This window comes from Pelecanus crispus, chromosome 5, assembly GCF_030463565.1.
Source record: "Pelecanus crispus isolate bPelCri1 chromosome 5, bPelCri1.pri, whole genome shotgun sequence".
NCBI lineage: Eukaryota > Metazoa > Chordata > Aves > Pelecaniformes > Pelecanidae > Pelecanus > Pelecanus crispus.
The window spans coordinates 59,313,632-59,327,971 of record NC_134647.1 but is presented as its reverse complement, the minus strand read 5'-3'; the positions used below and the strand labels follow the sequence as shown (position 1 = coordinate 59,327,971).

General features: G+C 38.8%; 1 protein-coding gene across 1 annotated transcript in view; it reads right to left on the bottom strand.

Moving 5' to 3' along the window:
• Nucleotides 1–14,340, bottom strand: part of NR5A2 (nuclear receptor subfamily 5 group A member 2) — a 97,082-nt gene that overhangs the window by 39,239 nt on the left and 43,503 nt on the right. The window contains exon 6 of the mRNA XM_075710976.1: nt 2,688–2,807. Coding sequence (XP_075567091.1) covers nt 2,688–2,807 — 120 coding nt within the window. The remainder of the gene's footprint in view (nt 1–2,687; nt 2,808–14,340) is intronic.

Below are 14,340 nucleotides of genomic sequence, written 5' to 3'. Positions count from 1 at the left end.
CTGAACTAAGGAAAAACTTTCTCCCCATGAAGATGGTCAGGCAGTGGTGCTTGGTTGCGCAGGAAGGTTGTGCAGTTTCCGTCCTTGGGGGGGGTTCAAAGTCCAACTGGACAAAGACCCAAGAAACCTGGTTTGAGCAGGGGGTTGGATGAGAGACTCCTTAAAATCCCTTCCCGCCTGGATTTTAAGATTTGTGGCTTTGGCAATTCTAGATATTTTAAACCTTCTGCTTAGCTTACCGAGCTTTGTCCATCTAAATGAAAGAGGTTCTTCAATGAATGATTTTCACCCATGAAAATCATTTAGTAAGATGATGGTTTAAAGTAAATGCTTTTGAATGACAAATTGCATACAACTTATGTACTGGCATAGTAGTGGCATTTCTGCAATACCTCAGCTACCAGCAGTCTTTCCTTGAGCATGTGTGCCATGCACAGCCCAGCGAGAGCAAGCGCAGTCCGTGCAGCTGTGCCCACTCCTGTAAGCAATCTGGCTTTTAATCTAGGGTGACAGTGACCAGAGCTGAATGAAATCAGGACAGTACAGTGGCATTACATGTAGATTTCAGATTCTTTCCAGTTTCAAAAACAGCAGCCAGAGACTGCATGTTTACTTCAGGTCTGGTGTCTCCTTATTTCTCAAGGAGAATCTGTGGTGCATACATGGGTGTATGTTCTCCAGCCGTTAGCAAGTGTGAAATGGGAAGAAGTCCATCCATAAGGAAAGGGACTGACTGTAGTGTTCTTATTTGGTGTTCTCATAATATGGGTCCTTGCTCTCCAACCACCTAAGTGTGAAGAGGAATGTAAAGATGATGATGGGAGACTCCGGGGTGCTTGCACCGACTTCAAAATGACAAACTTTGGCATAGGAAAGCGAAATTGGGTTGAAAGGAGGATGTATTAAATCTATTTGACAAACCTGGGGCAAAAATGGGTGCAATCAGTCCAATTTAGCCAGGTTTTAATTAGTTGGAGACTATAATTCTTCCTGGAAATACACAACTTCCAAAACCAGCTGATGATTTGCAAGCAGTACATTTAATAAGCATCCTGCTACCTGTTGTCCAACAGTGATGAAATGCTCTGCTTCGCCTTGAGATCATGTACAGCTGGGGTTTTTTTTCAAGAAAAGGTAACAGTGGCTAATGAGGTAAGAATTATTACTGTGGAAAAATGGGGACAATGGCTAGAATTTAAGGGTATTTAGATGTCTCTGATTTCAGTGGGACTTAGTACCTTTAAAAACTAGCTAATCCCATAACAAATGAGACACTAAATTAGCAGTTCTCTCAGGAACAGAAAACTGTCAATATACTTACAGCTTTATAAACAAAGGAATAAGCAAGCACCCTGTGTGGTAAATAAAATAATTGCTGGTACAATTGTCCGTGTTTTGCAGATGGTGAAATGGAAAGGAGATCAGTCATTTTCTCAATAGCACCAATACAAATCAAGAGTAATGAAACTAACTTTTGCTCATACAATTAGGGAGTGCAACTTTATCTCAGCTAGTGCAGGAGTCAGTTCCGCAGGTAGAATTTGAATTTGCCCAATTCTTTTCTTGGACAAGTTGATCATTTCTCCCTTCTACTGTACACCTTTTAATCATAAATGCAAACAGTTATTTCTCCTTCTGATTCTTATAAACACTTGTTCTTAGTGTTAAGAAATGGCTACAGTTTTAAAATTATAACCAAATCTATAAGCAGATTCCACAAGGTGCAGACACAAATGATGTATCTTAGAAAAAGGAGCTCTTTCCCATGTGTGTATAAATTGAGGCAGTTCAGTTTGCAGCTACTTAAACACCAATGGGCCATCAGTTTTTTTCACTTTGAATCAGGAACATCATGTACAAGCATACTTTGCTTCTCTTTAATACTGTGGGTTTTTTTCTGTTAAAACCAGAAAAAGAATCTTAGGAATAAGGTTCTTATTTTACTGTCAAGTTCTTTGTGCTTTGGAAAGTATGAGGGAGACAAAAATGTCTCTGTCCTTTGTGTTTTCTCAGTTTTCCTAGTATTTGCCACATTATTGCTCTTGCATTTTGGGAGATCTATGCATCTGACACCTGAAGAAAAATAACCCTTGGAAAGCTGTGCAGAAACTGCAGGGTGCATACCCTGAGACAGCTCCTGACAGTACCTGCATTTATAGGCTATGGACTGAATAATTTTCCTGGGATTAGATGTCTCAGCACCCCAGTTTCTCACACATGTGCATGCTTCTCTAAAAGCAAGATATTTCTGAGGTAGCAGCTGCAGGTTCTCTAGGTTTCTGACCCAGCTAGTGATTCTTTTGAATAAACCACAATTCTGAAGGGAAAATAAGCTATAATTGCTTAGACCTAAAGCATCAGGTTTGGGAGTTTTGTTGTTGTTGCTCTCAGAAACCATTTTATCCCCAAGGAAATATAACTTCTCGAGAAACACTTCTCATCTGCTATTTTTCAATCACTGGAGTATACAAGTATATTTGAAAAGCAAAGTGCTTATGATTATATCTGCTTTTATAAGTTTAACTGTAATCAGCAGAGTTAGGAACAGAGTGCACAAGTCATTTTATCTACATTATTTGTGAAGAACCTCTGAGAACACAGGAGTGCTTCTGACCTAGTTAAACTCCTGCTTTTTTGAAAATGATTATTAAAAAGCCATCAATACTTCTCTGAGCCCACATACTCACTTGTTGCCCGGTAACCAGAAGGATGGAGCCTTCTTTCCCATGTACCACTTGCCGGTAAATGTGATCTAGAATTAAGAGTTCACTCCAGCAGTTCTGAAGCAACTTCATTTGGTCATCAACCTGTAAAGCAAACACGAACAGTGGTGGCATCACTCTGGAAGTAAGTCTTACATCACACTACAGAGTCAGTCCTTCTTCAAGCATCTGGTTAATGACATGAGAACAGAAATGCTATCAAAAATTATTCATCTGCAAAATTGCTATACTCAGCTGAATAAACAGGGCACTGCTGAAACCCTTATCCATAAAATGTATAGAATATTTACTACTGACTACATTCTAGGAAAGCAGAACTCCGGCATTGTTATGCAAAGTAATAGTAATGGTATATTTATGAAATGCTTATGGAAATGGGATACTATTTTTACCCAAACCAAGAATAGCAGAAATAACGCTAATGTGAACTTTCCCACACTCCCCATCCTCGAACCTCAGCTTCTGGAAATAGTATGGAATCTGCAGATTCAAGAGCATTATTGCTGCAACAAGCCCAAGTCAGGGGTAGGTCCCTTGCAAAGGAAAAAGTGAAGAGAGAGGTAAACACTCCCTGTAAGAATGGTTGTGGTACTATGAAAAAAGAAGAAAACTTCTTCATAAACAGAAGCTGAGCAGCTTCAGGTGTCACCAGTAGGATAAGAAAGTGCTGTGTACAGAGCAGTAGTGAGCAGTGAGACATCACTGACTGCATTTGGTAATAGAAGGAACATAGTGGGCACTCAGCACAAGCAACCTACATTAAATTTTTGTGCTGTGTTATCTGGGATGTACCTGTTATAGGACAAAAAAGTATGTCACTAAACTGACTCCTATTGCCACTGGATTGCATTCAGTTTTATTCATTTTAAAGAATGAAAAATAATTAAGATTTCCATGGAAATAGGAGAAAAAAAATCACAAATTAGTGGAAGGCAAACTATGAATTTAAGTCACGGTAAGCACCAATATCCTCTTGACATGTTCTTAGTGAACTTACTGATTTTTTCCTAAAATCAAACAAAGTCTTTGACTTCAGACATGTGCCCTGAAAGAGTTTAGAGGTGCATATATTAGCCTTGCTACAATTAAGTGTCTGGTGCGGATGTGGTAATAGCATGTATATAGTTAAAAGAACTCTAAGAACCCGCAGAGATAGCAACTGCTGAACAAATTAAAAGGCTATAAATTAGGAGAAGTAAAAAAGAAATTCACAAAGCGAATATTTAAAGTGGAGAAATGCCTAGAATTGCTAAGACATGGAACTATTACAATTGTTTTTCAGGGGTTCTAATTTCAATCACTTTAGAACTAGATTTGATAATGCACAGGAAACCACATTATAAGGAGCAATCATGCATGAGTTGAATTAGATAATGCAATACATGTTTTCAAATTTTATCAGCTATGACCTAATGAATTTTTAAACTGTATTCTTTCAAGTTTGTTTTCTGTTTCTGTGTTAGAGAAGGAAGTAATGTTCGTTACTAATTGATTTTTGTAGTGTCACCTGTGAAAGTTACCTAGTATTGTCTCCCTCTTTCCAGTCACTTGCCATATAGCTCAGACTTTTAACATCTTAAACATCAAAGTCTCTGTTTGCCTCCTTCATTCATCTTAACTTCCCTCCTTCCCACTCATAGTCTTCTCCCAACTGTTCCTGTCCCACTTTCCCCCCGCTTAGGTATCTGTCTCAAATTACTCCCTCTTATTGGACTGTGCAAGCAAATGAAATCAGGGGAGAAAGGGAGCAGGTTAGCATAAAGCCAGTGGGGAGAAAAGGGCAGAAGAACCCATGTGCAGCAGATAATGTTCTCCCGCACAGCCTGCACTAGGATACTCGGTTCTTGCTTTTACCTGCTCCATGATTGCAGCAGGTGTCTGTGCTGAAAAGCTGCACAACTCATTCCCTCCACTACCACTTTACCTAGAGGATGATATAATTTTCATGGAGTTTTGGGTTTGGTTTTTTTTTTTAATTTTATTTTTATCCTCCCCCTTTGCTCTTTTTTTAAAAAAAACCAAACCAACAACAAGGAAAGCTATATCCAAACATCTATGCCAAAATAATAGCTTAAGGTTGCAAAATCAAGCACTGCAGAACTAGTTAATACTTGTACTAACATTGTCTGTCCTATTCGTATTTTATCTTCAATCTGCGTTTGTGTTATAACAGATTTTAATGCATAGACAAAAAAGGCTGAATTAGTATTGTGCAAACACTCTCAGTTCCAGTATTTCAAATGTCTTGCATGCTTTGGCTTTCCAGTATTAAAAATAATCTTTTTTCACAGTTGCTGTTCTGGCTACAGTCACAGTTAATACATGTATGCTCAGATAACTCCTATAAGCTACATATCCATTGGCAATAGAGGTGGAGGAAAGAAAGAGGTGTGGACTCTGTAGATGGATATATTACTAAGTCAAAGTAAAGCTAGTGCTATCACAAACTCAACCTTGCTCCATCCCTATGCTGTCTGTGCCTATGATAATTCATTTCTGTTCAGATCACAGAGCAAGGCTGATTCTGTATTAAAGATGTCTTCTTCTGCCCACAACATGTATTTGACTACAAAACCATTTCAACCAAGTGACTTGTTAGCTCAAGAGAGCACAGTAAATTACCACATTGATACACTCCCTACCAAAACATGGGCCAGGTTTAAAATAAGGCATTATTTGAAGAAAATGTTTGACATTTACAGATTCTAGTACTCTTGCTTTTTACGTGAAAGTGTTTTGTGATCATTTTCTCCTCTGTACAACAAGGTGTTACAAAAATTGAATAAATCATGCTAACATGATAATTTAATCCAAAATTAGCATTTCACACGAAGGTATCACAGCTTACATCTGAACAAAACAAACTGTGAGACAGTTTAAACATTCAGCATCCATGTCATAACAACTAATACTTGAATAAGAGGTCAAGCATTTGAATATATTATAAATGACATATTTCCAGCTAACCCATCTGTCTCAGCCACAGGCTTTTGAAAATGAACTACACTTTACAGGTCTGGCTTTCTGAAGGCCCCAACAGCAGCTAGCCTGCAATCAAAGCTTACCTCCCAAGCTTTATCATGTCATTACCAAGCCAGTGCTGTGAGAACAGTATGAGATGGCAAAATCACAAAAAAAAATGTTTTGCACGTAGTCTGTTCCTGCTGTTCTACAAGACTCATAAAACTAGCAACAGCGAACATCTGCTAGTGGTGCACAAAATCTGCTCCTCTGTATTCACTGATATTTAACCAGTGAAAGCCTATAAAGTGGATAGCATAAAAAGAACAATACACATCTGAAACACTGTATTGCCTTCAGAAGACTATTAGATCCAGCTGCTTTTGCCATTTAAAGAAAGCTGGCAGGGCAGCAGAATGCTTCACAGTTTGCACTAGGAAGAAACAGAGATGGCTTTAAGGAGGGTCATGGATTACTAAAATGTAGGGCAAGTAATCGATTCCAGCCTACTTCCGAAAGGCATGTAGATGAGGAAAACCACATACTTTATCTCTGCTAATGCATACAAAATGAAAAATAGAAAACAACAGAGATCACTCTGAACAAAAATGGTAACACATCACTTATGTTAGAATGAGCTAGTAAACTTTATGACGTATGTAACTTCAGCCAGAGCACAAACACCTTTGTGTTTCCGTGGCAAGTCAATAAATGAGTTGCAGAAGCGTATTATCTGGCAAAATGAAAAAATCAGCCTTTCACCAAAACAAGTATGTGCCTTAAACTGATCCTGAAGGCAAAGAGGCTTCAGTTTTGGTGGCCGAAGTGGAGAGTGAGTTCTGAAGACGAAGGCCCTCTGAAGGAAAAGCACCTTGTGGACTTCAGTCTTCTGACTCCAAAGCCAAAGCCTGCTAGTCTGCCATTAACAGGGTAAGCAGGAGAAAAGATAACATCCTGTCAGCAAGATAACTTAGCTCCAGTCTGGGACTTCTGTATAATCAACATCATTTTTAATCATGGTATATACTGAATTAGAAACAAGCTCATAAACTTGTACTACTGGCTAACCTTTGAGGTTTTTCAGTTTGTGGAGATCTTTAAGAGTATTATCAATGTTTTAACAACAACAAGAAAACAGTTCCCTTTGTCCCAACTACTGGGAATTCTTATAAATAAAAATTGAACATCATACGGCCAACAACCGGCTGCTGCAAGAACACTCCCCAAATTTGCAGCTGCTCCCTGCCATAACAGAACATTGACACAAGGATAATGTAACCCATGTCTTACCTAAGCAAGCTGTCAAATGAGATACCCATTTGACAGCTATCTAGCCTCGAGCAAAAGCGTGAGTAAATACTGTGCCCAGATGGTTAAATTTAGTTCCTCTCTGGCCGGTGGCATTCAGATGAAGACACACTGGGAATAGCATAACTAGAAATTGTTGCTGAAGAAATGGCTTTTAAGGAAAGATGTGGAGGAAGCTTAGGGAGGGTGTGTGACTCGAAATAGGAGATCGTTTCCAGCACACAGGGTAGCATGAAAGAGTAATAATGTTGCGAGTATGAAAGGAGTAAAACATCGCACTAAAATTGCTGCTAAGTGACAAGGGAAGTAAAGACAGTGTTTAGGAGGGGGGTTTAAAGGAGGGGAATGGGGAGGCAGTGTGGTGAGAGAAGACAAGGGAAGCTGGATGTCATGTAGAACCTTGAAAGTGAGGATGATGAGATTGGGTGAGATGCAGACTTAAAGGGTTTGCGTGACAGTGAGTGATGCTGCTGGGGCAGAGGAGGAGCAAGTACTTTGTCTTAGAGAAGCAGAGGATGTCATTTGTTGCCAGCACGGGCAGGAGAAGCCCCAGAGGTGAAAGTGGGCATGTGTATTGTCTACTCTCTCAAACAGTAAGGATACAAAAGTGGAGCATGGGATAGCTTTCTGATAGCATTAATACATGGCAATAGGTAAATCCTATTTCCGATACCAAAATCCTATTTACCTATGCTTACAGTGAGGACAAAGAAGCACGTCAGAATTTGGAGTCATCCATAACCTTGTATCTCATGCTGTTCAGACTACTGGTAGCATATTGCCCAAGTCATAGGCTGGAAGACAAATGGCCATTGCCACAACCACCCAGTGCCATCCCACTGTGCTGCCTACCAACTACCAAGCTAGCCAGAATAAACCAACGCAAGAGCATAACTCGTTATACAAAAAGGGTCTCCCAGCATCTGGAATGCTGATAGGTAAGCATGTAGACATGGGGAATGAGACACTGCACAGTCAATTTGCCCATGCAATATCCACTGACAGGTGTTCTGTGTACAGACAGATGGCAGGATGCAATGCAGTATATTCTGATAAGGTTTTAAGATTTTGTCCTTCCCGTGTTGACCTGGAAACATATCTTCAGTGACCTTATGGTAGAAATGTGCACAGTAACAGTATTAATTGACAATATTTCAGTATTGTGACCTTTGTGAAAGAAACCTTTGGCATGCTCTCTCTCTCTCTCTTTCTTCCCTGCCCCAGGAGGGAATCACTACTTGCACAGCCTATTTGCCATAGTGCTTGGGAAGGGCTGGCTGCAGCCTGCATGCTCCCCTTGTTGTCCCAGCCATTGGCCATCCCAGATCTCAGTAAAGCACCAGAGCAGAACTGCTGTATGACTGGGTCAGGAGGAGTTTGTGTGTCTTGAGATAGGAATGGATGAAGGTGGGTGCCAGCGCAGTAGGAGAGTCTATGCCCCAAGCATGGGAGGGTCACTGTGCTCCCTACATTAGCTTACTCTTCAATTTCACTACAAAATAGTATTCCCCATTTAAAACTTAAAAACACCCCAGATTTGTGAAAAGAGAGAGGCAAAGAGATGCGCCCCCTCCACCAAGTCCATTGACCTTTTTTCCCGGGGGTTTAACAGAACCATGGAGCCTGGTGGAACTGTGCCACTTCTTTGTGTCGACTGTGAAAGATTCATGTGGTATTGCTCACCTGCACAGTGAACTTCATACTGTTAAATATCTGAATACAGGTTTGAACACAGAATTCCCTGGCGGCATGCCCAAGTTCCTCCACTGTAAACTGGAATTATAAGGTGAGTTTAAATCACTTTTCTGAGTTCTCTGCTAACAAGGATTAGAAAACAGGCATCCATAAGAATACACTTAGATGCAACTATTAGTTTGCGTAATTTATCTTACCAATATAACGCAAGCTACGTAGGACATTTGCAGGAGTGGAGGAAATAGACTCTCAATTTGAAGTGTAAAGGTCTAATCCTGAGCACTGTGGTGATGCACTATCTCTTCATGGGACAAAAAGATGGTCAGCAGTTGGGTGTGGGAGTGTCACATTTGTCTGCTAAACCCCAGGATCTCACTCAGCCGGGCCCTGAGCTTTTGGTAGGGGACTCAGTGGAAGTTTGTCAGGCTCGTTGAGGTTTCTGTTGACACCACAATACACAATCATGCATTATCAATTGTAGTTAAAGGAAGGACTTATCTCAGAAATGCTGGTTACTCATCTGAAAAACTATTTGTGCTGATGTTATAGATGAGGAAGGCTAGTGCGACACAAGAGTAGTATTGTTGTAGAGTGTATGCTTCCCACAGCACAGAATGTTAATCATTATAAACTTTTGTTTTCTCTGAAGAAGGTTGAAATTGCCAAACAGTAAAATGAAGAATAATGTGTATGCTTTGCTGAAATGCACCTTAATCTTATCAAAACCACACTGTGTCTTTCTTTTAGGAAAGTGTTTCACAATATTTAGCATACTGTAACCAACAACTGCAGATTTATTGCAGTTTTTCTTCTGAAGAGGTATTTTCAGCCTGACACTTGATGAATTACCTGTTAAAAGTTTTGGGGTCGTGTTTTTCTTGTGTTGCTCTAAGTTAAATATTTTCCTTATAATTATTGCTTCAGATTCAGTTAAACAATGCACTCACCTTTTACCCAGTCTACACCTCGCTTTCTGAGAAGTTGAAGAATCCTTTTTCATTGCTTCTCATGTGCATTAACTTGCACTATAGCTTTGGGATTTTCTGCTACTAAAAATTTAAAAGGGTATCTAATGATTAAAAAAAAATATGATGATTGAAATTTATGTGATAAAATCATGTTGGATGCAGCTGAATTGTTTTTACTTATGCTTCTAAAAGGGAATGCCAATATAGAAATAACATGAAGCATTCATCTCACAGTGCCACTTTTAAATTCTACGGCCATTGAATAGCCATTTCCTAGTGAATATGAAGTGATTAAACATCTGTCTGAATTGTTCAGCCTGAAGCATACAGGTTCAAGGGATGGTTGAACTTTCTTTCAAATGTAGTTAGAAGATCACTCACAAGTCATTGCAGACATATAGCTTGAGTTGTTACTCCATTTTCTTATGCTATAGTGAAGCAAATCGCCCCAAATCAAAGTTTTATAAGACAAGTGCACTCCAGAGGCTAATTTTTACTCCTGAATGCATGCATGGTTTCAAAATCATTACATAGGTAGAGAAGGATTTGGACTCTCCAGATGGGTTGCTGCGAACAGTGGGAAACCTCCTGTGCAAGACTGCTGTCAAAAAGCAGCATGTAACAGCCGATGTGGTTTTAAAAGTAAATGCACATAACTTTAAGAATCAGTGAATGCCCTAATAAAATGTGATTACTACCTATAACATCAGTAATAAAATGCTACAAAGTTCCAGAAAGAATGATTTAATATTAACTATGATTGTTCCAGCTCTTTACTAGAAGCCTGTGTGTTATATAAAATTTCTAGGTAAAGGCAGAGAGTGATCTTTACAAGCCCATGTTGGGTTAGATGACTGTCCTGTTGCTGTCTAGCTCTAGTGTGAAGTGAGTATAAAATCTGCCCAAGTTTGGTACCATTTTACTTTTTTTCATTATTTAAAAATGAAAGGAAATATCGAAATACTTTTCCTGCGCCTTTACAGCATGTAAAGAGGCTGTTATAAAGGTGCAATTATAGTTGGGGTGTGTGCATGTGTGTACCTCTTCCTTCAATAACTTCTGTGTCCATCAGTCAGTGTCAGCTTATTTCAACAGGGAGTTCATCTATCCAACATATTAGTTCCTATATGCCTTGTGTGAATCAGTATCCAGACAGAGGAAAGTAACTGCTGCGTAGCATGCTGAGAGAAAGGCTAATATGCTCACCCTTTATTCAACAGCAGAGAACCGAGAGGAAGAGAGGACTAAAATGCTTCATTAACTCCCTGATCATGGAACCATTAGTATTTGGAATATCAAGCCAATTCTCAGTTTTTTAAAGGACATAGATGAGGAATTTATACCACAAAGTAACATTATACCTTTGAAAATCCCCACACTTTTACCCTTCCAAAATGTGAAGCAGTGAATATATGGTGCCTATGCTCTGAATGGCGAATGGTGTCTCCTGCTTAGCAAATGCACACAGGGAGAGCAATGGCTTTGCAACAGCTTCTCCCCTCGCATGCCCCTGGACAGCTATGTGTAAGGTCACTGTGAAAGAAGGGATCAAGGCAGCAGCGACCAGCCATTTCTCTGTTTCAGTGCTGATCTTCCATTGAGTCAAAATACTTTAATAAACAGCAGCCCTGAGCATCAGTTCACACTCATCCCATTTTCTTGCAGGAATGTAACACAAGGTGCGTGAGTCTAGGGGCCTCAGATTGCTGAAGGGAGTGTGGGCAAGCAGCAGATGGTGATCCTACTAAAGAATAAGACTGCTCTTTTATAGATCTTTGGACTCCATTTAGAGAGTATTCCCCTCTATTAAGGAGAAGGTAAATGACAAATCTCAGTTCTTCAAACATCAGATGAAAGGGCTGTTACAATAAACTTTGTATGTGTGTATACATATATAATATTGTGTGTCAAATGCAACATATAACACTACTATTTTGTCTCCTTTGCCTCACATTTATCTTTGTACAAACTGCATGAAAATGACTTAGTATTTCACAGTCAGCGTTATTTCTGATGAATTATAAATGTGTTTTTCTTAGGTTCTTTTTTTGGGTGGTTTTTTTTTTTAACTGAAAATAAGAAAAGGATTTCTTTTTAGTCCCAAATGAAAATTTTGCTTACAATGCAATGTTTCTTCCCTGTCAAAGTGAATGCAAAGATAAAGAAAGAGGAAAATTAATTCTTCTTCTCAGCATCTGTTTCACAGTGTGACGAAGGAGGTGCCTTCTTCAGGACTGGACCCATAGAACTGACCTTCAAAATCCTACTCCTGTGAGTATCTCCACTCATATTAGTGCAGCACAAGTTTATGCATAATTGGGTCTAGAATTTTTAAAAATATCAGATAAGGCTATGTAGTGTCTGTAGCAATTTTGGTACTAAAGCTGTTTTGTTCCCTTGAATTACTCTAGAAATACACCTGTTTTTTCTGATGTTAACAAACTAACTGCAAAAATGTGCTGGACCATATTCTTAACTCTTAACTTGCATGAACATATGTCCTTTGACTTCCACATAAACAAAATCAGAATTAGGTCCACTTGATTCATTGTTAGCCTTGTGGGTCTGATCTGCTTTTTAGGACACACAATGATGTCCTCTGGGGAATCAGAAGACAAGACTGAGTCTAGTAAATTTTATGGTACTGCTGGTGGATTTATTCTCAATATATTGAATCAGCAGTTTCACTCTATTGTACAGCAGCCTTCGATTAAAGTCTCTGTGGTCTTCTCCAAGTACACATATTTTAGTATTATCTGAAAGGATTTCTAATATGTAATGTTCCTTTCCTGTTTGGTGATTTATTGGATAAATTATGATTTCATTTTTCTTACAGCTACCCCATTTTTCCAGCTGACACTTATTCTAAGAGTCTATAGGTAAACTTTACCTCCTACATTAGCTCTCATTTGTAAAATTTCTTAGAAAACAGCAACATCAAATTTTGACAGACATCAATGCCACACACTGTTAATATTAAAGACAAAGTCCTAGTAAGAACTGCATTTATTTTCCACAAAATAAATATTCTATTAAAACTCAATCAACTAAGTATAATATGGAAAATATTTTTAAATTGTGACACAAGAGACGCGCTAATTTCAGAAAGACTCTTTAATATGGTAACAAGCAGGCAGAGTAATCTCTCAACACACTTAGGGTCCTGTTCTTTCAAGTGCTGCATGCCCCAGAACACTGTTTTTTGCATGCGTTAACACAATTGGCTCTTGTTTAAATTACGCTATGTGTTTACTCTTCTGTTTAATAGGGTTTGCATTTATTTCCAGTACAGCTATTCACGGTGGTGTGGAGTATGGGAAAAGGGCAAGACATAAGAGAAGTATAACCTTACTCTTTTAACAGGTGACACCTACAGAGGTTGATTTGTGTACACAATATGGGACTGTATTCACAGTTATACTGATGGGAATATGCATATAATCTTCTGATGTCATGACTGAAAAGGAGTTACTTTAGCACTACACCAGTGTAAATGAGAGAAGGATAGTTTTCCAGGTAAGTATTAGTGATACCCAGGGTTGGACACTGATAAACCACACACACAGTCTAATACAGTGGATGTTCCATAACATTTCTAGTTATCATCAAATCATCAGTTCTGTATTTTAAATATTATCTTTTGATTCCACAGCACTGCAATCTTGTTCAGGAATTAAAATATATTGGTTTTTTTTTTTTTACTTTTCATAGTCCTCTTAATACTTTTGACAAACATCCAACTATGTAAGGGCAGATAATTCCTTCTGCCCATACTTGAATCGCTGAAACATATGGATCTGAAGTCTCAAGACTGGGAGCTATAGTGTGCTAAACAGGACAGAAAGTCACCTGTAATACACCTTTGACAACAGAGGCTGGTGTTATTGTAAAACACGGCACTCACCATACAAATATATTCCACTGTGTTTTCCTGTGTTTTGTAATATAACGGCCAAAAAAAAAACCTCAGCAAAAGCAGTAAGAAATCATAAGAAACAGTATCTTCAGTCAAGATGTGAAAAGAGATGGTATACTGATGAAGAAAAAATACAGAAACGTTGTCTTACATCCCAAGGGCTGCAGCAGTAACAGCAAATCATTTAATCTCTGAGATTAAATGAGAAAGAAGACCCAGTGATAAGGGAGAAGGTGAAACAAAATTCAGCATTATGAATGGGGGTTGTCATGTATTAAACCAGTATCTGTCTGACTTGATATAAAAAGTTGCTTAAAAACACCACCAAAGGAAGCTGAAGTCATACAAGAAGGCTGTGGAGAAGTAGTGAGAACCAGTGATGCATGATCCAATGAGCTACTGTGCATGGGAATGATCCAAAAGACTTAGTACTCCTCTTTACGTCTTAAAAGTATTGCAGGAGGCTCTTGGCATGCAGCTACTACCATCTAGCTAAATCCTTTCAACTATGAACATCATCTTAAAAAAATTAGCGCCTTTCCCGACAAAGTGAAGTATAAAAAAGCAGACAGAGCCATGCTACTAAAATTCACGGGAAATGATGATTGAATGAATGTTTAAGGAATAGGCAAGTGTGTATTAAAATGTTTTTTCCATTTATCCTTTCATTTGGCTTTGTTTCCTGTATTCCCACTTCCCGTTTCCTGTATTCTAATTTGGAAATCTCTGAAGTATCATTAAAATAAGGTTATCACAGCTCTGCCCCAGT